The sequence below is a fragment of the Alosa pseudoharengus genome, unplaced genomic scaffold, assembly GCF_046254945.1.
Source record: "Alosa pseudoharengus isolate Yale_2024_CS ecotype anadromous, Long Island Sound unplaced genomic scaffold, YU_APseudo_1.1 YU_APseudo_1.1_scf_11, whole genome shotgun sequence".
Taxonomy (NCBI): Eukaryota; Metazoa; Chordata; class Actinopteri; order Clupeiformes; family Clupeidae; genus Alosa; species Alosa pseudoharengus.
The window spans coordinates 18,366,593-18,392,182 of NW_027468576.1; the positions used below are offsets into that span (position 1 = coordinate 18,366,593).

Sequence of the window (25,590 nt, forward strand, 5' to 3'; positions counted from 1 at the left end):
GCAACCAGCCAAGGCCATCAATCTTTCCCTGTTTCCAGCAGCTCCGCCACTAAGCAGACATTTTTTTCAAGGTTTTGAACTCATGAAATCATAAACTAAAAGTGACTCAAATTCTCAGAATGTATGTTTTTTTTTCAGTGGACAAAATGAATGGAGAGGGCTTCTGAAGACATTCCTAAATCCAAATAATTATTTCTTGCTGTCATGACTGGTTGACTACTGTGATGGAGAAGGCAAAAGAGGATCAAAGCGAGGCTATCTTGGCCTAATTCTGTTTTATCAGAGCTTAACCTACACAAAATATTGTACCATCTATGAAAGTAGATTTACATAAGAGGCTCTCCATTCTGTGTGGTTGTATACCCTCTGTTGCACATAGTGACAATACAAATTGTACTCTTTTCACTGGCCAGTCACAAACCCACTTTGTCCAAGCAAGTCATTTTCAATTATGTGAGAGACCAGACAGAGACATTATTTGAAAAGCATACTGCAGCCATCACGACACATTTAGTTTTTACAAACTAACAATAGCTGGTATTAGGTAAGCAATAGCTCTTATTTTAGATATTGAGTGGTCATTATATTAAAGGTTGTAATTCATTTTCTAGTGCTGCACATAATGATAAATAAACAGAAAGCTTGTACCAACAATAATCTTTTAAACCTTCTATACACATATATAAATATTTTATAAATTTGTCCAAATATATGAATGATTACTAAAATGTGTGAAACATATGCTAATTTTCCCTCTACATCTGGCGTTAATTACGGATAGAGGGCGGGGAATGGCTCGGAGGGAGTACGGAGGGCATAAAGGCCCATAAAGGCTCCTCCTGACTTAATGTATTATGCTATGCAGAGATGTTTTTTTTCTGTTGCTCCATTATAATATTTAATTCATTTGAACATCCATTAGAAACAGATTTACTCCTTTCCCTATCAACGTTTGCTTCTTTCTCCTATATACAATGAAGCAATCAAATCATGCTGAGGCTATTATCAGTTTCATTATCAGAAACATGAATCAACACACCTCTTATTGAACCATAACATGGGAACATGGGGAAATTCATTTTTCAGTCGTTATACAAGTTAAGAACTAATTTTGAACTACACGTGCTTTACTTGGTCAAGTAATTTTCTTCCAAAGAGGAGGTGACTGTTTTTTTTTCTTTTTTCTTTTTTTCAGTCCCCTCCTTCGGTCTGTCTGACTGGGAACAAGCTCTCCATGTCAGACCCAGCTGTTACTACAATCTACTTCAAGGGCTCAGAAGCTCTGTCACAAACACTGACAACCTCACGATTCTTACCCACGACCGACCTTGTTCAACAATGTATGCAGTGCCCCAGTGATTTACTGTCCCATTGCTATCTAGAGGCGCCTCATTTGATTGTTCATCAAGGCAATTTTGCACAAACAATTATTGGGGAGAGCTGCATAATTGTAGCCTGATGTATATGCAATGCATATGTTAGTTTGTAAAGGTATGCATAAGCCATATGTGGTTCCTCTCTGCCCCAAAGCACCATTATAACTCGCAGGACCCATGGGGCTCATTATTACAATTCACTGTGGTTTTCTGTTCACCCAAGAGAGATGAATGTTATTATTTACGATTATCACTTACGAGCTTGCTCATCTCTTTTCTCTCTTTTAAGTATAGTACTACTAAGACACTATCTTTTAAGGTTTTAATGGCATATGTAAAAGCTTTTAAACAATATCAGTTGTTATTTTGAATGTCAAGAATGCCAGATATCATGGTTTTTACTCTCAAATATGTTGTTGTAAGATATTTTCCTGTTGCTGCCAAGAATTGAGATGTAGTTTACAATATTATGTGTGAATGCGGGGTTGGATCTAAAAAGTAATTTTAATAGAGGATAATTTTATTTATGTTGTCTGTTTATTTTTCTGTCGCCCACATGACCACCATCTGGGGTGAAGCACGGAGGTCCTACCTAGACATCTCTCTCTCTCTCTCTCTCTCTCTTATTCTGTTGCCGAACCTCTTCTACCCTCCCCCACTTTCTGCACTGTTATGATCCCCGGACTCTGTGATCCTGTGCACCTCTCCCTCCTCTTCCCCTCCCCAGGTCTATGAATCAGTCACAGAGCCACAAATAGATTCTCTGTTTAAGGTATACTTTACCCGGTAAAATGTGTTTGTGGAAGGGGAAGCTTTTTTAGATTGACACATAGCTTACAACTCTGACGGCAGAATTTGAATACGAATAGGATTACCCATGTGTGACAACGGCACGCTTCCTCTCTCCTTTGATTAAAAAAAGCATTCATGTATTTGAGAAATTAATCAATTCACCAACCCTTCTATCAAAGTAAGTGGGCTACTATTTCAATAATTAGCGATTGTGAAAGCCACGAAATATTTCAAGGATTCGACTGTAGAGGCAAACAAAAAGTAAAACGTGCGCTACACGGACTGACATGCGTTAACCATGCTTTTAATGCTTGGACTTGGGGGATTCTGTTTGGATTCTCGCTGAAAGGGGAAACGTTAACCAAAGTATTAAAATGATGTCACAAGCTGTATTCAAGCCCCCTCAGCCAGCCTCACTGGCCGCTCTGCCGAAGCAAGCGTCAAGGCGGGGGCCGTCCCTATGTTCGATCAACTACTGGCTAGTTCAAGTGCCCATCAGATGTATAGCTTTTCGATTGGCCAGACCCCCATAGTTTATCTCTCCATCTCTTGCTGCTCCGGCATTATCAAAGCTCTCTTCTCTAATTTAAACATCCGCTAAAAGGTATAGTTCCCCTTATTTGTTTAGATTTTAATAATCCCTCTTAACTAACGTCGAGAATACTGATATGATTGGCTAGTATTTAAGAACAGCGAAATATTGAATGTTAAATTTTAGCTCGTCGTGGTCTTGCTATTCTCAGCATTTGGGCGTTTGAAATTAGACACCGCTGGCTTTGAGGCCCCTCTTTCCATGCGGAAGGATACGTTGTTGCTACCAACAATGTGGATGGAGGTGGTTAAGATGTCTACTAGAAGAATGAAATCGCTACAATTGTAACAACAAAAAGGAAGTCGTGAGTCTGGCAACTGGAGACTGTTTATAGTCGAACGGGCTACATTGTTTTATCACGCGGATTGCCTATTGAAGCAAGGTCGTGGAGCAATAGACGACTTCTTGCAGCGCTTCCCAATGCTTTTCGGACGCAGAGGTTGAAATTCTCCCCAAGTTTTATGTGTTTTCCCTGCGAGATTCAGCTTTTCTTTTTCTCTGTTGGATGTCAGACGTTTGAAAAAGAAAGGTAAAACTATCCTATTGCTGTCAAATGATAGTTAATAAATATTTTATCACGTTATATGGTAATGATAAAGTTAAGTATGTGGGCTATTGTTGAAGGTTTCACTTATTCTGCCTCAATAACTCAAGTTTGGGGATGCGTGCCTATGAGAGTGGGGGATGTGAAGTTTTTGTATGGTGGCAGAGAAGGTGGTGAGTCCAGCCTAGTGGTGTTGTTGAGGTGGTCTCTGCGCCAAGCCTACCATGAGGGAAACCACTCCTTTGTTCGCTGTTAAGATATGGATTGGAAATGAAATGTTGGAGTTGTACTTTTTTAGAGTCGACATTTGAAACGAATATTGGAATTTTGTACAGCTTTTGGGTGTGAGTTTTAAAACATCCAACGCACTGCATTCGTATCTTTTGGATTATGAATTCGGTCACAGTTAAACGTTAGCCTAAATTTTTACAAATGCGCCGTAAAGTCGCAGCCTAAGTTTTGATGAATGTCGAAGTAGTCATATGCTAGAGCAAGTGGCGGATAGCTCTATTTTACATTAGCATAACGTTAATTCCTGAGTAGTACAACCAAAATACTGACTTTGTTGCGTATTTGGCAGGAAATTCCTTATGGCCCCCAACCCCCACAATCTCCTCCTCTTTCCTCAATTGCAGTCTCTGGAGTGAAAGTTGGATATTTTTACGAGGTTGTGTTTAATACCTTGAAAAGTGTTGGAAGTCAACACTGGTTCAGTTAGTACCAAACCAATGCCACATATATAATATAAGATACAATTTGTTCTAGGCGCACAGCTTCACTTTACAGTTACGCAGGTGCTAACCTTCAAAATGTGTTGATTTGGAAATTTGTCAGTTGCTATGTTAAGATATGCATGATTTAGATGCTAGCATTTAGGATACTTGAAATGTATTTTTTAGACTTCTGACATATTGGCTGAAATTATAAGTGTAGATAATTGAATGACGCCTACAATATGAATTAAATGTTTAACATCAATCCACTCGCGAAAGCAGGTCCGGCCCTTGCAAAATATGTAATGGCAATAGTGTGTAGGGACATTTGTACACAGTTGTAGCCTACAATTAGGCTGATGGAGTTAAAAAATAATCAGGGTTTTAATGTCGTAATTACGCTCAGGTCAAACATTTCATGTTACAGCTATATGGCAGCCTACATCCCGTTGACGAGGAGCAACAGTTGCGCTTGTTCTTCTAATGAAATGGGTTGACCGTTCCTTGTACTTTATTATTTGTCCACACTTCTGTGTTGCATGATTCATACATCTTTTCTTAAGATGTATTTCGAGTCATCGACTGAAAATGACCAGAATCTCCAAGATGACTTTGACCTAAGCTTGTCATTTGTACGCATGGTGTTTATTTGGCAGATAAAGGTCGGTCGGTGTTATTTTAAGAAAAGGTCTGCGTTAACACTAGGCTACTACAAATAAGCGAACACATTCCTTGAATTGAATAAAATCTCCATCACAACGACCGTAACTGGACAGCTTACGCTTACAGTCAATCATTTTCGTTAGCCTGTATGATATGCCTCTGTATAAATATTAGCCTACCAACTAATCTATTGGTCCAAGACATTTGTCATTATAGTGTAGTCGTGGCCTGTACGCAGACCATTGACAAAATTATAAGGAAGGCTATCCTTTTGACAGTTTGGTATCCTACTAGGCCTCGTGTATTAGCCTAATTCAGACATGTTCAGCGATCCTAAACATTGACCACACTTCACTTTTGATAACCGTAGATTACCGTCTATTGTCATTCAGTTGGTCTTAATCGTTAGAATGGCGCACCTTGTGGGGTTTTGTTATTGTTGAATTACGAAGTGGATTCTTATTCAGTCTGAAAACCTTCGCAATTGGTATAGGCATAGCTAAAGAGCTCATCTGTGATATCCGGAAAGGATCTGACCCCTGGATTGCCGTTGGCATCTCGAGAACCAGAGGAAGTGCCTCCTCATTAATTAAGATAGCTATGAATATGATTTAATCATGCTTTTATTTAGTTCAAACTCAACCTATTGTGAGTTTATTCAAGCTTTGGAATTGTGGAAAATGCTAAACCACCTGTTGACATCTGGCATTTTCTTTGTGGTATCCTCACAAGTAATGAGCAGGGTTTTAAAAAAACCCTCATACCTTGTGTTTCGTGGCACATGCCAGTCTAATTAAAATGTATTATGGTGTGGGGCTGGCAAGATGCCATGTGTTTTATTGAGTCCTTGTAAAAATCCTTGTTATTTCTGAACAAATGTGATTGTGTTGCCGCTCGGTCCCTCAGTCATTTCTGTCTGTTCAGATACAAATCTGTATGATATTGGCTAGTATAGATCAGAGATATTGTCATTTCTTGACCACTGGATGTTACAGAAACGGTGATAAATACATATTCACCTGTCATTGCTTTAAAATGTTGTATTACTGATGCATATGTGTGGTAATACAGCACACATCAGAATTTGTATGCTTAACAGTAAAGCTAACATATCTGCTACTGTTGACATTACCATGCTGGTTTGGCTCGCATGGAGGTATGTATACCTCAGCAAGCATCACATATGGCATGCTGGAGATGACTGTGCATTTACAAGGATTCGGATAAGAATACCTATGACTAAATATGTTATCTCCATTTTGTGGTTTTACAGTGATATGTTTTTGTTGTTTTGACTTACAGGACATATAATTTGTAGCATGAAGCATCAAGGATCTTTTTTCTTTACCAGTTGGTGTGCTTTTGTGACCATGAGGGCCAAGTTCCAGCACACTCTTTGTTTGACATGGCTTGAAGAGTAGCAGCGGGTGACATCTGAGCTCATAGAACTTTAAGAACTACTGAGCATTGGTTAGCCATCACTTACTGAAGCCGCAATACACTTGTCTTTAGTGTAGAATGTTACTTAAGTCAGTCAGTGCAGTTGTTCTTTGTGACATGATCACATGGTTGACTGTTGCACAGTTTTCACCAGTCTTTGTTGAGGCACTGCAGACTAGGAGAGGGAAAAAAAGAGAAACAAATCCCCCTCCCTTGGTAAGAAGAAAGGCCTATCTACCAATGTTTGTTGTTCCAGAGCTTTGGCCTTGGGCCTCTGCTCTGCTCCGTTCCGTGTAGTCAGTTTACCCCATATGTGAATCTCTCTCTCGTAGGGTTTTTTAAGCACAGAGGGGCATGAACGAGCAGCAGCAGAGAATGGCTGCAGTGGAAACAGACAAGGAACTCAACGACCTCCTGGATTTCAGTGCGGTAAGAGAGAGTGGGGGAAGGGTGTAGGACCAGGGCTCGAGTGCTGTCGGGAGGTGGGTGGGTGGGTTAGGAAGGAGGGAGGGAGGGAGGGGGTGAGGGAGGGAGGGAAGGCCAGCTTTGGGAGAAGAGAAAAGTGAGGGCTCTGAACCGTCCATAATGATCTTTGCAAAAAAAAGAGAGGAGGAGAGAGGTGAAAAAAAAAAAATCAGTCAGCTCCCCCCAAACCCCACTCCACCACCCCTTGCACGGTGCCATTGACAAGTTTTGCTTGCGCAAGCTTTTGAGCAAATCCATTGGGAATACCCCCCAAACACTTCCCACAAGTTCAACCGACCTTGTCTGTAGCAAATTCTAGACTGCGAGTCCATGTCTTCAAAACAATGACCGTCTTTTGCCCAAAAGGTACAGGTCATCCTGCATTGTTCCCCGAATGGCACCGCATCACATCACATCACAAATTTGGCTGGGTTGGCAGTTGTGCATGTGGAGAGAGAGACTGGGCACTGAGGGAAGGGGACAGCTTCTCTCAGCTGATCCATCCCTGGTCCCGCCCTCCACCCTCCTCAATGCGGGAACGCCGCTCTCTCCCGCAACTATGTTGGGCACGGTGGCTGGGTATCTCTGGCATCGTGGCTTGCAGTGGGGAAAAAAGGAGGCTGCTGCACAGATAGAGCAATAATCTCTGTTTTCAATGAGTGGCCTGCTCTGGCCTAATTGATTGTTATGGAAAATTGCCATCTTCGGTGATGGCAAGGCTATGAATCCTAATTATGAAAATACTTGTAATCAGGCTTGCCAACCAAAATGAATTACAATCTCACAACTAATTACAACTTGCTGGTATTCAATCTGTCCGCGTCTCTCCTTTCGCTCCTGTAATTATTTATGCCTTATGGAACATGGTGACCAGAGCACCTTGAAGCTTTGCTTGACAGAGAAGTATTCAAAGCACATGATCAGCATTCAAATGGCATGCAAAGGGAATCTTTCTCTCTCTCTCTCTTTTTTTTGACTAATCAAAAGCGGTGGGGAGAACAGGACATGGCCGTTGCCCCCAAGAGGGCAAAACCCCTGTGTATTCTCACTAGGTCGTTCAGTGTACTGAGGAGAACAAGCCTCCATGTGGGTTTTTAAATCAGGCTTGGACAAATTTTCATGCCGTCCTACATGTCTGTCTGTATGCTTAAGGAGGCGACAGATTGTTAAAACGTTTATTCTTCATGTTCCTCTCAGAGAATGAACAAAAATGTTTGAACCAATTTGGGATGACTATCTGTACTAATGGAGTTTGTAGGGTTTTTTTTCTAGTTGCCTTCCATAGTGCTGTTTTCCAGAACATAAGAGAGATTAATGGACAACATCAATTCTTTCACAATGTGTGCCAGTGTAATGAATATAATTGAAACTTAATGTGTGAAATCTCAAACATAATTAGCATTTGAAGGAGAAATGTATAAAAGAATTATCTTAAATGAACTTAGTAATTTGCCTCCAAATGAGACACTTGTTTCACTCTGTCTAACTGTTGTGGCAGATACTATATTATGCAAGCTTTTTTTGACAGTCTTCACTGACAAGGCGCATAAACACTTCTCCCAGAGCTCCAAGAGGTGATATGTTGTGAACATTCGCAAACTTGTGTAAAGAGCCTCCAATTTCTCACTGCTTCATAGGTAGCAGGACAGTGATCATCAACGTAGTCGTCTGGTGTCACCACCACCATAGTTCATCATTACTGCTCCCTGTAACACGAGAAACCACAAATAAAAAAGCTGGTGCAATGACCCCTGCTAACCGCCCCACCCTGTCTTTCTCTCCCGTAGATGTTCGCACCCCCGGTGGCCAATGGAAAGAACAGACCAATTACACTCGCCAGCAGTCAGTTTAGTGGCTCAGGTAAGTCCGCAGACCTACTCCCTTAAAAAAAAAAAACGACCTTAAGAGTGACTGTTGCATCATTCTGGTCACCTGCTTCATTTGTTCTGATCTGCACCAGTGGGATTGTTAAAAAAAAAAAAAAAAAAGGTGCTTTTGAGCTGAATGCACCTTTGGTGTTAACAAGTTGTAACTGTGGGAATGAGAAGTCCCATGTCCTTCACGGTTGTGTCCAAATGGGGAGTGGGAATACCACCGCTCTCGTGAGGGCTTTACTTCCTAGCCCAGGCACTTGTGGGCAGCCCAGCCCCAGCGCTGCTTACTTTGATCTGGCTGCTTTGCAGTCAGAGAAGGACGGGGCAGGCTGTTGCATGTCTCTTGAATATTTTTTTTTTCTTTTTTTTTTTCTTTCTCTCCTCCCTCCTTCTTCGTCTCTCTCCTCTTTTTATGCATCCAAAATGGCACAGCAAAGTCGAGGCTCGAGGCCGTTTCGCTTCCTTTGAACATTTTGTGCAGCTGACAACACCTCTCCGTCCACAGCCCTGGAATTTGGTCTATGAACACAGGGTACGTGGACAAGACCTGGAATGAAATATGAGTGGGCGTGAGCTGAACAGACTAGCCTTGCCCCCAGTGGGATGTCCACTCTGAGTACTGAATGAACGTGGAGTTATATCGTCATTGTACTCAACAAACCAAAGCGGAACACAAGTTGCATATCTCACGTGATTGGAAGCCCGTTTGCTTGCTGTGTACTGATTTAAAATGACTCTGTCTGACCAAGCCCATGGGATAGCCTTGTCTCATGCATTGCTGTTTTTAGGAACTGATCTGTTGTTGACATGGTCCCTAGAAGAAATGATCTCGGAAGGGTTCACTGGGATTTTATTGTCTGTTTTGTTAGGAGCGTGAGGACAGGTCCGCGTAATCATGGTGTCCCCTTTCGCATTTGTGAATGAGTTTGAAGGCCGGCACAAGTCACTGTTAGTAGAAGGAGCAATTCAATTAGAAGCACAATTGCTTACCACCTCCTGGAAAGATTTCATTTTGCGCTCTCTTAATCCCATTGTTGTTGACCTGTATTATTTGAAGGTGTGAAATTTACACCCTAATTTCTTGGCATGCTCCCTGGAATACCATTCAGGGCTTGCATTTGGGGAGCACTGACACACACACACACACACACACACACACACACACACACACACACACACACCAAACAACACACAAAGGCTTATGAACTTAAAAAGGGAGCCCCCTCCACTTGGAGTGTGAAACACTCCTCCCCCTACACAACAGAGCCCCCTCTCCTCCTACTGACCAGCAGGAAGCGGCTCGCCCCTGAAACAATGGCCCCCCGACGCCCTTGTCCTCTCAGCCGCCACTCGCAGGCCCAGCATGCGTCCGGGCGCCGTGTGGGAAGACACTGAGCACGAGCGTCAGCTACCCAGCCTCAGCTGGCGAAGGCTCAGCTGAGACCCCACAGCAAGGGCAGGCCCAGAATATCTCGACGTGTCTCGTGAAATGAAATGAAACTGGCTTCTTGGATGTTGGACTTGTTGCAGATTGTTTGTTGTTAGGTTAAGTGTTAGTCCATATAGGACTTATATTGATGAATATTGATTTGGCCTAGATTTGGATGCTGTGGATTTCCTCTTGAAAGGGGAAAGACATGTAACTTTGAGGGGAAGTACATAACATGTATTTCTTGCCCTGTAATGTTCAAAAAGAGAGAAGGAACTAGTTATATCGGAGAAGTTTAAAGCAAAGTGGGTCACAGGAAAGAAAAGTGATGTCAGACATGGAGGGAAGGGGGGGGGGCAAGCAAAAATCTGGCCTCTGCCTGTGATGTCACAGCCCATCCATTAGGAGGTGTAACAGTGCGGGAACTAGGCCCGGCCCCCGAGATTCACCGGCCTGTACTACAGCGGCCTTCCACTCTGCATCTGTCCCAGACAAAAGTACTCAGAGGGGTGCTAATTGTGTTTAGCGTTGCTTCAACCCTCCCTACCTCGACCACCCCCCCAGATCCACCCTCCGCCCCCACTGCCTCACTCCGCTCTGGGCCTTGGGGCTGGGAGCGAGAGCATTAGGGGCTGAGGGCAGCGGCGGGAGCTGGAGTTTGGGTTTGTGGAGCTGGGAGCTGCGGCTGCGCGGGAGCTCTCACACAGTGATGGCTTTGCCAGGCGTCCCCTCGCTCACCTCCGCAGCTGCCGTTCCTGTCACCCGCTGAGTATAGGCCCATTTCCCCACCATCACACCTCTCGTTCTCTCCCTCTCACACACTCACACACACATACAGTCACACAGTCACACTCCCAAACGCATAATCTCTAAAGAGACTCAACACCTTCTGGATGACCTGGCATCCTTTGTCTTGTTTTTAATAATAAGCGCTCCAGCTTGAGCATCAGAGTTCAGAGCTGTGGCTTTTTTTTTTTCAGTTTCAGTCATGTATGACAGGAATGACTGCCCCTTTTTGGAGAAATATTTCTGTCTTTCTAAGAATGTGCCTTGACTTTTGTTGGGGTGCAGCTAATGATTATTTTCATAGTAGATTATTTCCTCAATTAATCGATAAAATGTACAATGGTGAAAAAAAGACAATCAGTGTTTCCCAAACCCCTAGATCGTGTCATTACATGCTAGAGATATTTAGTAAAGTAAAAATGAAAATATTCAAGTTTATAAAGCTGCAATCAGAGAATCTGGAGGTATTTTAATTTAAAAATTAAACCCATTGTTGTTGGCAATTCATTTGACAGTAGTTAATTAATTGTTGCAGCCATATTTTCTATACATGCAGATATGGCCACAGTTATGTTTACAGGTGCAGATAAAATAGACCATCCTGATTTTAACTCCCATGATCTTTTATCTGTTAGCCTATATAAATTAATTGTAATCAGTGGCTGTGAATAGTTCATGGCTGGCTGCAGATTGCTAGTTGTATTTTTCCCCTTCTTAAACATGAAAGCACATATTACCAATTAATAATGCATGCACTAACACAGGGTCTCGGGGAGTTTTGTTGACCTGAAAGATAGGATTGATGCATTAGTGCGACCAAAGCTTAATTACAAGCCTGTCACCCTAAACAACACGTGTTGTTCTCAGTCATACACCATAAGTCTTTTCAGCGAAGCAGCACTACCCTGTTCTTACAGTAATTTAACCCACTCTCTTCTACCGATAAGCTCTAGGTGAGCAGTCAAACACAGCAGAGTAAAATCCCCATTGACAGATTTTCTTGTTTTGCCTGTGCTGCGTCGTAGCCGTCCTGGTTTCTCGACAGAGCGACACAGAATGACAGTCCCCGGCAGGCGGTGCGACTTTATACCTGACTTTAAGTGCCTTTTGATGAAGGGCCTCCTCAAAGAGCCCGGCGCATCCTTTTTCCTTTTATCTGCCCCTGTCTCCGGTTTCAAATGCTGAGATGACCGTGGCCCAACAGCGGGATTAACGTATCGGAACGAGCATCTAGAATTTAAGCAAGGATCATATTGAATGGCCGAAGCCAGTCAGATAGTCTGATGCCCTGAGCTGAGCCCTGCCGTATTTGTCATAGTCAAAGTGTGTGTGTGTGTGTGTGTGTGTGTGTGTGTTTGCTCTTGCAGAGATGTGGCCTCTTATTTCTCTGACAATAACTCAGTAAAGCCGAGAGCTTCCTCCCCCACCCCCCACCCCCCCCCTCGCCTCTCGCCGTGTTGCTGGAGGAGGCTCTATAGATCACCGCTGTCAGGGCGCATGTCGCCTGCCTGCTCTGCTCGACTAGCGTCATCACTCACTCTCTCTCATACACACACACACACACACACACACACACACACACACACACACACACACACACTTCTCAGCCGCCTCGCATTCTGGAGACCACAACGAACGAATGAACGAACCAACCAACCAACCAACTACCCCCCCTCCTCTCTCTCTCTCCTCCGCCTTGTCCCCTCACACATTTTTAATTAGACCCCCCCCCCTCCAAAAAAACTAAAGGAGTTTATGAATATTCATAGACCGTCCACATTAATATGCACAATTATGCAAATCAGGATGCAATTAAGCTGTGTGTCTCTGGAGAGCTTTGGTAGCATTAACGCGTAAGACAGGAGAGAAGGGAATGGGTTATTAGGAGTTTCTGCTCCACCAGTCTTAAAAACGCTCACATTCTCTGCCATGATCTTTGGTGGGGTGGGGGAGACGGACATAAATAAATAAATAATGAAAAGATGGAACATGTTTTGGCAAGTTGATTGACATGAATGCGATTTGGCAGGAACTGCACAGCATTTGTCTCATGTAGGCAACAGGGGCTAAGTGGATGGATGGCGTTCAATCGGAGCCAGCGCTGAATCTCCACTTGATTTGCACTTTCTCGGGATGCCGGACCGATCCAGGGTCCTCTGATAGGCTTGGGACGTCGGTGCCTTGCAAAATGACTTGTGTATTGGTTTCAAACCCCCAGCCTCAGATACATAACAATGACTGTGTGTGTGTGTGTGTGTGTGTGTGTGTGTGTGTGTGTGTGTGTGTGTGTGACTAAGCGAGCAAAGCATGGCTGTGTGTGGATTATGGAATTTTCCTGACTGGCTCCAGAAATGATGGCTAGTACGGTCAGAGAGAGTTTTTTCCTCATATTGTGTGTGTTTTTGTGTTGTGTGTTTCAGGTATAGATGAGCGCAGCAATTCTGGTTCCTGGGGTCCAGGAGAGCAGAGCCCCTCCTTCAGTCAGGGACGGGTGAGTGACCTGGGGAGCCAGAAGCTCTTCTCACTTTTCATCCATAACCTCATCAAGGAAGACTACACTTTGTCCAGTCCTCCTACCTCCATAGAGTATAAGCTAATGTCTTAAAACAAGACAAGATGTTAGTCGCAGAATCCAAGCTCTGAAGTCCCATCATAGTAAGATACCTGATAGCTTTGAGAAGCTAATAGTTCTGTGAATGTCACTTGGCACAGCAAATTAGAGCCCTACAGTCCTTCCTCTTTACCATAGAGATGTATTTGTGTATTAGCCCTGTCTTTGTGGGCAAACAAACTGAAGTGTCCTTTCATATGTGCGCTGTGTAGGTTTTGTTCTCAGAAATGAGTATCATGGGAGTTGTATTTTTAGTGCACAGAGCTCACTACTTCTTCTCACTTCTCTCTGTCTCACTTCTCCTCTTGCTTTCTTGCCATCCTCTCTCATTTGCTCTCTTTCTTTCTTTCTCTCTCTCTCTCTCTCTCTCTCTTTCTCTCTCTCTCTCCATCTCTCAGGGCTATGGAGATGGTTCCCACTACAGCGAGCATGACGGGCTCTCCTCCCCCTTCCTCAGCTCAGGGATTGCCGGTGGGTTTATCGGGCTGTGTGTGGGGGAATCACATGCCTATGAGGTCACAGGCAGCTCGTCATGAGAATCTCTCTCTCTCTGCCCTGGGAGATGCTGGAATTCAGCAGCTCCATGGACAGACAGCACTGGAAATACTTACTAGTGGAAGCATGCATCGAGCAGAGGCAACTGTGCATGCGCCTGTGTGTGTGTGTGTGCGCATGAATGAAAGAAAGGTTGTGTGTGTGTGTGTGTAAGTGTGCAAAGAAATGAGATGGTTTGTGTGTGTAAAGGAAAGGGAAGCTATCTGTGTCACTATGGGTGTGTGTGTGTGTGTGTGTGTGGAGGGGGGGGGGGGGTGAGCATTTGTGTCTGTGTGGGACGTAGGGCATGTTAAGGGCATTGAAGCAGAGAGCCTCCCCTGGGTTGGGCCTGGCCGACAGCTTCTCAGCAGCTGAGCCGAGAGCCTGGAGGTGGGGGAGCTTCACACTCACATAACCCCACTCCCATAGCCCCCCTCTCGCTTCCACGCCCGCCTGTTTTTCACTTTCAGGCCTATTCTCACACACATGAAAATGCAACTTAGCGTTGTAATTGTTTCATCACCTGTAGTGTTTCAGTACATATTGTGTGCACTTCAGTTAACCTCAGTTTGCCAGTGAACCCTTTTCTAACCCTTTATCTCTTTATTTAACAGGAAAGAATGAGAGAGTACCATACAGCTCATTTGGGGGACAGGTAAGACCATAACATTTGCTCTGCATTTACAGTAGTAGTTCATCATTATGAACATTTGCATTTAGAGGTAAGAGTACTGTTGGCCCTCTGTAGAATGTTTCAAAATGCCTAATACTACTTAAAATTGGTTGAAAACCCTTGCATGTGATTTTGGTAGCAAGTGTTTATGAGTTCTTGTGTTTTTAATTGGATGCTTACATTTCTCCAACGCTCAATGTTCTATTGTGTTTCGTTCTTGTGCTTGTTTTTGTGCAGCCAGGGTTCCTTCCCAGTGACATAGCCATGCCAAGTCCGGACGCCATGTCCCCCTCCGGCCTCAAGTCGGGCTCCCAGTTCTACCAGTCATATCCCAACAACCTCCGCAGGCGGCCCTCAGATGGGAGCATGGGTACGATACACATCGCTGTGTCTCGCTCTTAATGTATAGACCCTTTCAACAGCATAAACAAACGTGTGTTTCTCAAGGCATTTCCGGTGGCACAGAAAACAACATTGCGCTAATGGTAACTTGGGGACAAGCAAAAATAATAAAAAATACTGTTTTTAAGTCGACATTTTGTAGAACATTAAGCTAATTAATTTTTATTTCGAAGTATCTGCATCGGTTTTGAACGTTTCAACTTGAAACCCTCAAGGAACAGATTGAGGGTCTATATGTTGCGTATTTAGACAAAGCCTAGATTTGAAGTCACTGGCCTATACGTTTACATTTGACCATATCCTATAGAGATTTGAACCCTTGCCATAGAAGTTCCTCTACACGTTAGGTTAGCTGTATCCCAGTCCACATCTAAATCGACAGCCAGAGGAAAGTTGTGTGGAGTGTTTTCTCATTCAGGGTTCCCACGGGTCATGGAATTTCTGGAATATCATGAAATTTTGGAAAGTCTATTCCAGACATAGAAGCAGTTTAACATTTACTTGCCAAAATGCAAATATATTTCATTGGTGTATATCTGGTTATTAGCTTTACTGCTTGCTTGAGTAGTTGTGTTTAGTCCAACATTGTTTATTCAATGCCCATTTATAAATCTCAAAGTAAAAGATTCCTGAATACTACGCGACTGTTCTGAAATCTTTGGTCAGTACAGTATATTGTACTGTGGAAATATTTTTATGGAATATTACATTTCACTTAGAGTGGGAACCCTGATCATTGTTCTGGTGCAGAATACTATGTGCTTTTCAAGCTTCACATTGGCTTTACTGATTTGTTTTTAATATATAGGCTATAGGCTAATTAGCTGTCACTTCCTTACCCTCACCAAACATATAACCTGGGCCATTTGAGCTTTCTTTTTAACAGATGTTTGTGATGGCCCACCCCAGCTCCATGCCCCCGCGCAATCCTTTATTGTTTAGTCGTAACATTGTGTAAATGGTTTTGCTAATTTCGAGGGATGCGTTTTTGCGTTTGACTCCGAGCGATGTGTAAACTTAACGCCAGGATGCCGCTGATGATGCAAATGAGGATTCTTTCAGTAAACGTCTTTTGTTACCCCCCCCCCCCCCCTCCATTTCCCCATTCCCAAACAGACTCCCAGCCCAAGAAGATGCGGAAACCCCCAGGCTTGCCTTCATCGGTGAGTATCCTCCCATCCTCTCTGCTCCTGTCTCCAGTGCACTGGCAGCTAGCATGCTCATTGCTCACCGCGTTCAGCTCCACTAGTTGGGTGACAAGGGGCCCACCGCAAACATGCCGCAAGCCTTGACAGCTGTAGGTTGAACCGTATGCAAGTGTCTATGTTCTTGTCTTTTGTTTTTCAGGGTTTTTTTGTGAAATGTAGTACTAAGTTCATGAATCACTCTACACAGAATGGCATCTGCCAGGCAATTATAGACCCCCACTCTCCCCAGGTTTATGGCTTCCAATTAGCAATTGCTGAAAAGGTCTTATTCAGGGAGGGTCATAAAATTGTCGTAAGAAATAGTCATGTAAACACGATCCATATTGTCCATATTTCTCCGAGCTATTCTAGCAGTGCAATTACACAGGCTGGTGGATCTCTAGAGAGAGGGAAGTAAAGGTAGTTTGTGTTGATGTTGTGGTCGATGGGAAATGGGGTGGGGGCAGTGAGGGGGTATTGTTTGGTGTCAGCTGTGGATCAGGCATTTATGTCTGGAGACGTGGTCTTAGTCACCCCACATACACACATACATACACACACACACACACACACTCACACACACACTCACACACACCACTACCCTCGTCTTACCACATGATGCCCCCCAACCCCACTGGGGTGACCCACTTGTGAGTTGGTGTGTTCCTGAGGCCTCTTAGCCTGTCCCTAAGCTCAGATTAATGACTGGCCCTGGTCCCCCGCCCCTTCCCACCCCCACTCCTGCTCCTCCTCAGCCGGATCTGCATGGCGACATCCTCCAGCAAACAGACAATCTCTCTCTCTCTCTCCCACTCTCTTTCTTTCTCTCTCTCCTCTCTCCCCCTCTCCCTCTCTTTCTCTTTCTATCTTTCTCTCTCTCTCTCTCTCTCCCTCTCTTTCTCTTTCTATCTTTCTCTCTCTCTCTCTCTCTCTCTCTCTCTCTCTCCCTCCCTCTCTTTCTCTTTCTATCTCTCTCTGCCCACCACTCTTCTCTCCCCTCCTCCTGCTATTCTCTCACCTTCCTTCCACTCTCTCTCTTTCTCTCTCTCTCTCTATCTCTCTCTGTCCACCGCTCTTCTCTCCCTTCCCCCCCCCCCAGCACCATGTTACTTCTCTCTCTGCCAACCTACCCCACCCCCCTGGATGGACCGACCGCTCTCCTGCTCAGTGTAGTAGATTTCCAAAGCTTATCCTGTATTATGCTTCTTCTCATGGTGGATGTATGACTTGATTGGTGTCTCCTCTTCATCCTCTGAACCCCTATTTTGGGGTAATTTCCCAAAGATTCCCAAAGATCCCTCTTCCTCTCTAGAAAATTGCTAGTTTCAAGCAGTTTCCATTTTTTTCCACGTATTTTTTATTTTTTTCAACTGCAGCTTTTCAGCAGAATTAGTTGTGAAGAATGAACTACTCTGTGGAAGGTCGACTATTGTTGGAGCTTTTTGTACGCTTCCTACAAAAAACAATGGTCCTCCCACTCTTCTCGAGTCAGATCCATCTCCATTTAAGAAGCATAATAAAGAATCTTTTTTTCCCTTCTCCCCTTCACAGTTTTGTATCCTCATCCTTTTCTAGTTCTTCATCTCCCACAGAATCAGCCAGTTTATTTTTTTTCTTCCTCCTCCTCCTCCTCCTCCTTTCCCTTCCTTTACAGAGAACATCTCCCACCCCCTCCTCTCCTCTCTTCTCCTCTCTCCTCGCCTCCCAGCCCCTCCACCCCTCCGCTTCGCTCTCTTCTGCCCAGCTGCCTGTGGAGTTGGACCTGGTCCAGGAACAGGCAGATGGCTCTGTAATTAGAAGTGCATCTCTCCATTCCCTTTCCACTTCTCCCTGTTAAATCAAATTACAGAAAAAAACGCAGTTTGCTGGATTTGCATTCTCTGCTGCTGCTGTAGTTGCCCCCCCCCCCCTCCCCAACTTCCCTCCCCAAACCAACACACACACACACACACACACACACTCCCATACACATGCCAAAATGGTGAGTGATGGGCTCTCATGTCAGGAAGCTTGGGTCTTCACATGCCTTCCCCTCGTCCCCCGACCAGCTTTTTCAGCTCTCTCGGCACAGGCTGAAAGGCCCCCGCATTCAGCCCCCTTTTTATAAAGCATTTATTTATTATGCTCTCCTAATAGCTAGCCATTGAGTGAAATGGTTCATTTTAGCTGTTAATCGCCGAGCCTCGTGCTGAATGAAGCAGACGACCTGGAATCGACCCCGGGACCCTTCTGCGTGCTGAAATAGTTTCTTGATGAGCTTCAGGCTCCCCTCTTTGTGAGTTGTACAGAAATGAGAGATGGAGGGGGAAATGGGGGGGGTGGGGGGGTGGCAGGGGGACAAGCTGAAAAGAAGCAGCCTCTTCCAGGAGGAGGCTGGACAGTGGTCAGTGCCTTGGCAGAGGCAGCTTCAGTAGGGGTGTTAGGAGCTGGTGCTCAGAGCAGCAGGTAGCCTGGCGGGACTGGGCCAGGTCCGCGGCTGCTCTGGGCCGGAGGCGGCAGCCCTGTTGGGTAGCGGTGTGGCGCCGCTCTCCCTTGGCACCTGGGCGAGGGGAGAGGAAGCGCTTGCTGCGTGCTGAGATTTCGGTGGCGCGTTTCCCAGCATGGCACGGCCACCGCTCGTTTTTTTTTCTCTCTCTTCTCCCTTTTGCATGGATGGATTATGGTGTGCCACTGAAAAGCAGGAGTGGTGGGGGCGGTGGTGGCACAGACCCCTACCCACCCTACCCACTGGCGTGAACAGGAGGCAGAAATATGGTGTCCACTTCCCAATATAGCTTCAGATCTCCCCTCTCTCTCACAGCTTACATTTAGCTGCTTATAAAGCATATTAGGACTGACTCAATTCTAATAGAGTCCGTAATAAGACCGATCAACACAGATTGACTGTTTTAGAGGTCACCATGTAATAGCGTTTGTTATGCTATTCCTATCAGGTATATGCCTCTACATCAGGAGAGGAGTACAGTCGAGATGGAGCAGTATACCCTGGCTCCTTCTACATGCAAGGTTGGTATGCGTTCCTTTATTTATGTTTTTATTTCTGGTCATATGTCATTCAAATCCTACCACTACCCTGTCTATGCTTGAGGAAATTACTTACTCTCGTGTGTGTGTCCGTCCATTTTCTCTGTTGACAGAGGGCCTTCACCCCTCCCCTGACCTGTGGTCCTCTTCCGGAGCCCTTGGACAGCCGGGCTACTCGGCCATGCTGGGCAACTCATCACACATCAGCCAGTCGGGCTCCTTCTCGGTCATCAACCCCCAGGACAGAATGGTGAGTATGGAACGTGAGGCAAATCCCCTCCACCCCACGCCCGACCCCCCCCCTGTCACTCTTATTTTTTTTTTCTTCTCCCCCTCAATCATGCCTCTGCCCACTCGGTGGGGTGTTGGTTACCATACAGTCATACAGCTGCGCTAATTATAGCTTTGAGTGGAGATGTGACGCACAGGTTGTGTAATCTGAATCAGGTTGCTGACGTGAAGAGGACTAACCTGTGTGTGTGTGTGTGTGTGTGTGTGTGTGTGTGTGTGTGTGTGTGTGTGTGTGTGTGTGTGTGTGTGTGTGTGTGTGTGTGTGTGTGTGTGTGTGTGTGTGTGTGTGTGTGTGTGTGTGTGTGTGTGTGTGTGTCTTCTCTCTTGCTCTCGTTCCCCCTCATCCTTTCTCCCTTTCTGCTACTCCTCGTCCTCCTCCTCCTCCTCCTCCTCCTCTTCCTCGTCCTCGTCCTGCAGAAGCGGCAGCCCCTGCCGCTGTCTCCGCAGAACTACCCTCTCCATGGCACTGACGTCAACGGCAGCCTGCCCTCCGGCTTCCACTCCAGCTCCGGAGGCTTCAACCACACGGCCTCCAACAACGGCGCCGCCGACAACATCATGGGTACGAGACGGCCCTTACTGTCGCCAGCATAACAATTGCTGTGTTTCTGCTCTGAAACACATGTTCGACCTCAATGTTTGTCTTAATTCGGTCACCTGTGAGTGTGTGTGTGTGTAAGTAAAAGGATTGAGCTGATAATAGTTTGTTGTGTTTCCCACCACAGCCAATCGAAGCACCACAACAAACAGCTCAGGGGATGAGATTGGGAAAGCTCTCGCCTCAGTGAGTAAAAAAAGACAACACAATGGCCTTTTGCACTATTCACGTGTTCTTGTTAATATTTTTGTTCAACTTGTCCTCCTGTTCAATTTCACTTTTGTTGCACACTGCAGATTTACCCATCAGACCACAACAGCAACAACTTCCCTTCAACGCCTTCCACTCCTGTCGGCTCCCCACAAGGCATCGCAGGTACAGCCCCCTTCCTAGGCCTGAGAGACGGGGTCTTTAGCAACTAACTGCTGTTGTATGGTTGCAGACATGCCACAAGATGTGGTAGATTATCAGTGGTGAATTTGCAAATGATGAAGTGTTGTGCTGGAAAGATGGTGCTGCTTCATGTGGAAGCAGAGTTGTTATGAGTCTTGAGAAATGCACAAGAACAGAGCTGTATAATATTCGGCTCTGCACAAGAAGGCGTTAGAGCACCATCTACTGTTCAGGATGAGGTATAACATGCTCAGGGCTGTGTAAGCTGTAAAAAAACTTTGACTTTGAACGGCCCTGCATATTTCACACGTTATTTTTCTCTCTCATGCAGGTGCATCACAGTGGCCAAGACCCAGTGGTCAGACCGCCTTGTCGCCAAACTATGAAGGAGGACTGCACGCCTTGGTACTCTTTCAGCATGCACTTTCATTTCCTCTTCTTTCTAAAATCCTTTCTAAAATGCTCCAACCCTCTTGCTGTTCCCTCATAACCATTCATTCCACGTCTTCCAAAAGGTGTTCAGAAAAAAAGGGAGAGAAAAAAAACATCACAACTGACATGCCCCCCCTCTCTATCTATCTATCTATCTATCTATCTATCTATCTCTCTATCTCTCTATCTCTCTATCTCTCTATCTCTCTATCTCCTCTGCAGCAGAACAAAATGGAGGACCGTCTTGACGAGGCCATCCATGTGCTGCGCAGCCACGCAGTAGGCCAGGGCCCAGGTGGCCCAGGTCACACGGGGGGTCACTCAGACTTGCACAGCCTGGTCAGTGCTGTCAGCGCGCTGCAGAACGGAGCTCTGGGGGGACTCGCGCAGGCCTTCTCCGGCGCCGGCCTGGGACTCGGCAACCGGCACCCTGCCATGGTGAGCCCCGGAGGTCCACTTCTGCCCCATCCACTGGCGCTGGGGAAGCAGCTACCGCACAGTCTGCAGAAGAGAGTAGAGTTTACATGAACAAAGAGGGCAGACCCCTCAGAATCTTGCAATGAGTGATGACAAATGAATGGAGATTAGGAAGTCCAGCTACAATTTCGTACATTTTGGCAACAACAACCATGTCTAATCCACTCAAGATCCTTGTGTGATCACAACTTTGTGATCCCACAGGAAATTTAAATGCGATTTCTGAGGAGTCGTGTAACAAAGTCCATCTCTTTTGGCTGCATGAATGACTACAAATCTTCACAAGATCCTGGAGGGACTGAGAGAAAGACAAAGTGAATGTAAACAGAGCAGGAGTAGGGCCCTACTGTACTCTACTACACTTCATAGACCGTTGTTGACTTGTTATGTGAATTTGTAAAGTGTAAAGTTTTGTTTATTTTGACCTAGCAGTACAAAAACTCATTGCACAAAGAGGATGTTTTAATAGCATGTGGCTATTTGTGTGTTTCGTCACTACTGTATGTACACCTTAATACTAACATACAGGTATGACACTTTAAAGAGCTGCACAGTGTTCTGCTTTCGCTGCTTTGTGTGGTAACACGTCTCTGGCCTTCTTCCCTGTCAGTCTGGAGGGCACCATGAAGAGCCCACAGGCCTGCCTCCCAGCAACTCCCTACTGCACGGCCACCATGCCCCTGGGACCACACAGCCTGGAGGACAACCAGAGGGCTTTACCAGTGAGTCTGTCTGTCTCTGTCTCTGTCTGTCTGTCTGTCTCTGTCTGTCTGTGTCTCTCTCTCTCTCTCTCTCTCTCTCTCTCTCTCTCTCTCTCTCTCTCTCTCTGTCCCTCCTCCATCTCTCTCTCTCTCTCTCTAAATGGACTAAATAGAATTGAAGGAGATAGTTGTAAAAGAAGGAGGAGGTAAGACGGGAAGTGCAAAGTAGGCGTGTTGGGTTGTTAAGAAATGTTAGGAGAGGAGGTACTCTTGGAAGGGTTGGTTCTTCCAGAGTTCTCGCTAGGGCAAGAGAACCATGGTCTGTACTAAGAGCTGGGTGGTGTGTTGGATTTGCCACAGCCTGATTTTTCTTACATTGAATAGTGTGAGGCGACATTACCGGGCAACAGGGGGAACGTGGTCAGAAGTCCGCTGGTCATCAATCATTACACCCAAGTTTCTTGTATAGGTGTCTATTTTGCCGGGAGAGACAGAGAGGGACATGCAGTAGGGCCGGCTAAGGGCGCAAGAAACCCTCAAATATGTAGCGGAGGAGACGGGTTGTGATTGCACAGTTCAGAGAACTGATTACTGATGTGTAATAGAATAATAACAATAAATGTATACAAATTGTGACTGTATGGAAAAATGAATTGGTTAAAAGTCTTTTTGAAGCCATCACTAGAATGAGGAGCATTAGGTAAATATTTCCACCAATGAAGAATCTCAGAAAAAAAAAGAGTCTTGACTGACTTCTTAGTGTTTATGTAAGGCCTACATAGCAGATGCTCATTAGAGGACTGCAGTGGGTGAGGGGAGATGTACAGGTAGAGTTGGATCATGGGAGTAAAATAGAAAAGTGCAGATTTTAAATTTTTATTTACATTGGCCTCCTATAGCAGCCAGAATTATGCAACTATGTATATAACTATGTATTGTTTTTATATATTAAGTTTTGTGTCTAACTCTTTCTGTCTTTTCTATGTGTCCACTCTATCTTTCTATTTTTCTTCTTGCCTCTCTCTCTCTCTCTCTCTCTCTCTCTCTCTCTCTCTCTCTCAGATCTGCCAGGAAGCGGAGCCCGCTCCACCCACTCCTCCAGCAGCTCGGACATCAAGCGAGAGGACAAGGAGGACGACGAGAACTCATCCATAGCAGACAAGTCTGAGGATGAGAAGAAGGACAGCAAAGCTTCCCGCAATCGAGCACGGTACAGTCATTTGCATTTTGACATTATATACTAGAATTTGCCCAAAGGGTGCACATGTTTCTGGTAAGCTTGATTTTTGATGGGAGAATGAGGGAAAAATGTCTGCTAAATGCTACTAAAACTGGATTTCGGAATGCATCCAAGCAATTGATGAAGTAGAGTTGTTAAGTACTTCTAGGTGTAGATTCGGTTAGCTAAATTACTATTGTGTGTCCTATAATGTGTCTGAGTTAGCGTGTTATCAAGTGGAGTTTTGTCAGTGGCCAGCCATTACCAATCTGGGCAAGTTCCCAGGCGTCCTGTCCTCCCAGCTCTCATCCTCCTCCCCAACTGTGATATTATTTTCAGAAGGGAGGCGTTTACCCTCCAGATGCTCTCAGGTGTTTTGTCAGACGCAGGAGACGAGTAAGTTACCCCACCTGCGTGAGAATGTGCTCATGTCCTAACCGCTCCCCCTTCCCTCCCAGGAAAGCCCATTGTACACATGTCATTTGTCTGACCTTACCTTTACCTGGGGAGACCTTGAATTCAAACTAGAAAATACCACCCTTGAACACTGAGCACATAGTCACTGATCATAAGAACGTAGTTTAAGTAAAAAAAAGCTCCTCACTTTGAGAAAAAAAAAAAAACGTTCAAAATGAACTAAGCTGCAAATATGGAAATTGTAATGAAAAAGAAAAAAACATGGTCTAAGATAAATATCTACCAGAAGCAAGCTTGTGTCAGGATCTCTCTCTTGCATTTATTGTGGTTTTGCAATGGAACTCTTTTGCTTAAACGCAAGGTGGATGCATTTGGAAAATACTGCCATTTCAATGCAACACACACTCACATCTAAACATCTCACAGAAAATGTCATTTTATGCATGACTGACTATTTTGTTTATCAAGATTGCTTATCACCAAAGATTTAAGACAACCATTATACACCCGGAAGATTCAATATTTCACTTGTTCACACGCAAGTGTCTTCTTTGCTCCCTTTACAGCCAAGACAAAGACGATGAGGAAGATGACGAGGACCTTCCGCCCGAGTTGAAGATGGAGCGCGAGAAGGAGCGGCGGGTGGCCAACAACGCGCGCGAGCGCCTGCGTGTGCGCGACATCAACGAGGCCTTCAAGGAGCTGGGCCGCATGTGCCAGCTGCACCTCAACAACGACAAACCTCAGACCAAACTGCTCATACTCCACCAGGCCGTCAACGTCATCCTCAACCTGGAGCAACAAGTCCGAGGTAGTGACTCTAGTGCCATAAAGCTAGCTTCTACAGAAGACCTATCTGTTCATTCAAATAGAAATGGTTAGTCTAGCTTTGGGGGAAGCTGTGGGGTGTAAGTGGCGTCATCCCTATGTCTTACAAGCAGGTCCAAGTGCCCTTGGGGACCTGATTTCAGTTCCGACCAGCTCGCGTCTCCAGATCTCAGACTAAATTCTCTCTCCCTCTTGCTCCCTGTCAGTCAACTATTCTATTTTAAAGGCAAAAAACCCCCTAAAATATATACTTTTAAAGGCTAGCTTCTACAAAAGGCATGTTTGTTCACCAAAAGGGAAATGGTCAATCTCTCTGGTGTTTCTAAATCCTTGAATTTTGCCAATATTTTGGCTTAAGTAGTCCCTGCATGGAATTCAAAATGGATGTATATTTTAAGTCACGGTCGAGTAGTACTTCATGCCTATATCTTTGATCATGGTGATGTGTCATTTGGCACATACATCCATCTAAAGTCATGACCTCACTGTTAGACGTTGGTACTTGGCATTGTAACAATCTGATTGTACAGGGACTGACATTGTATGTCCAGCCTGCTCTGAGAGTTGCTTTGGATAAATATAAGCAACATGTGTAGGCAACAAAAGCTACCCTGCCACCCCCCCCCCCCCCCCCCCCTTTCATGTTTGTCTCAGATGTACTCTGCACGTCTGGACCAAGGAAATGAGCTCTCCTTGTCAGCTCTGACATGATGATAATCCCTAATCATAATCAAATCATCCCGTCTTTCTATCCCCAGAGCGCAACCTGAACCCTAAAGCCGCGTGCCTGAAGCGCAGGGAGGAAGAGAAGGTGTCCGGTGTGGTGGGGGAGTCTCCCATGCAGCTCTCGGGAGCGCACCCTGGCCTGGGCGGAGAAGGACACAACCCAGTCAGCCACATGTAGAAAACTCAGGTGAGTCCAGTCCAATCCACGGGCGCCATCCCTGTCAACCGCCACAGCATTTATAGGATGTGTAAGAAATCTTAGGATAACTTCAGACTGGGAGTTTTACAATGTTTTGTCACGGTCAAAGACAGACATATTGGTTTTGTTTGATGCACTTTGCTTTAATTTTGTAAGTGTTCTTTTTATGTGGGGTTAGGAGCAGCAGTAATTGTTTTCTGTCTT

The 25,590-nt window shown here is 45.1% G+C and overlaps 1 protein-coding gene across 1 annotated transcript; it reads left to right on the forward strand.

The window, feature by feature from the left end:
• Positions 1–2,758: 2,758 nt before the first annotated feature.
• tcf3b (transcription factor 3b) lies at positions 2,759–25,365 on the forward strand. Its single transcript, XM_076279268.1, has 20 exons — positions 2,759–3,289; positions 6,453–6,549; positions 8,373–8,445; positions 13,095–13,165; positions 13,684–13,800; positions 14,730–14,862; positions 16,011–16,057; positions 17,790–17,870; positions 19,015–19,087; positions 19,219–19,355; positions 19,814–19,958; positions 20,122–20,180; positions 20,291–20,369; positions 20,719–20,792; positions 21,042–21,332; positions 21,907–22,018; positions 23,060–23,207; positions 23,556–23,612; positions 24,200–24,444; positions 25,220–25,365. Exons 2-20 carry the CDS (start codon positions 6,475–6,477, stop codon positions 25,363–25,365), a joined length of 2,163 nt encoding a protein of 720 aa, XP_076135383.1. The 5' UTR covers positions 2,759–3,289; positions 6,453–6,474.
• Positions 25,366–25,590: the final 225 nt, after the last annotated feature.

Excerpts from the sequence above, each read along its gene's own strand:
- tcf3b (XM_076279268.1), top strand. The coding sequence starts at position 6,475 with ATGAACGAGCAGCAGCAGAGAATGGCTGCAGTGGAAACAGACAAGGAA. Across the intron at positions 17,871-19,014 it reads AGGAACAGGCAGATGGCTCT|GTATATGCCTCTACATCAGG; the intron begins GTAATTAGAAGT and ends TATTCCTATCAG. Across the intron at positions 23,613-24,199 it reads TTGTCAGACGCAGGAGACGA|CCAAGACAAAGACGATGAGG; the intron begins GTAAGTTACCCC and ends CTCCCTTTACAG.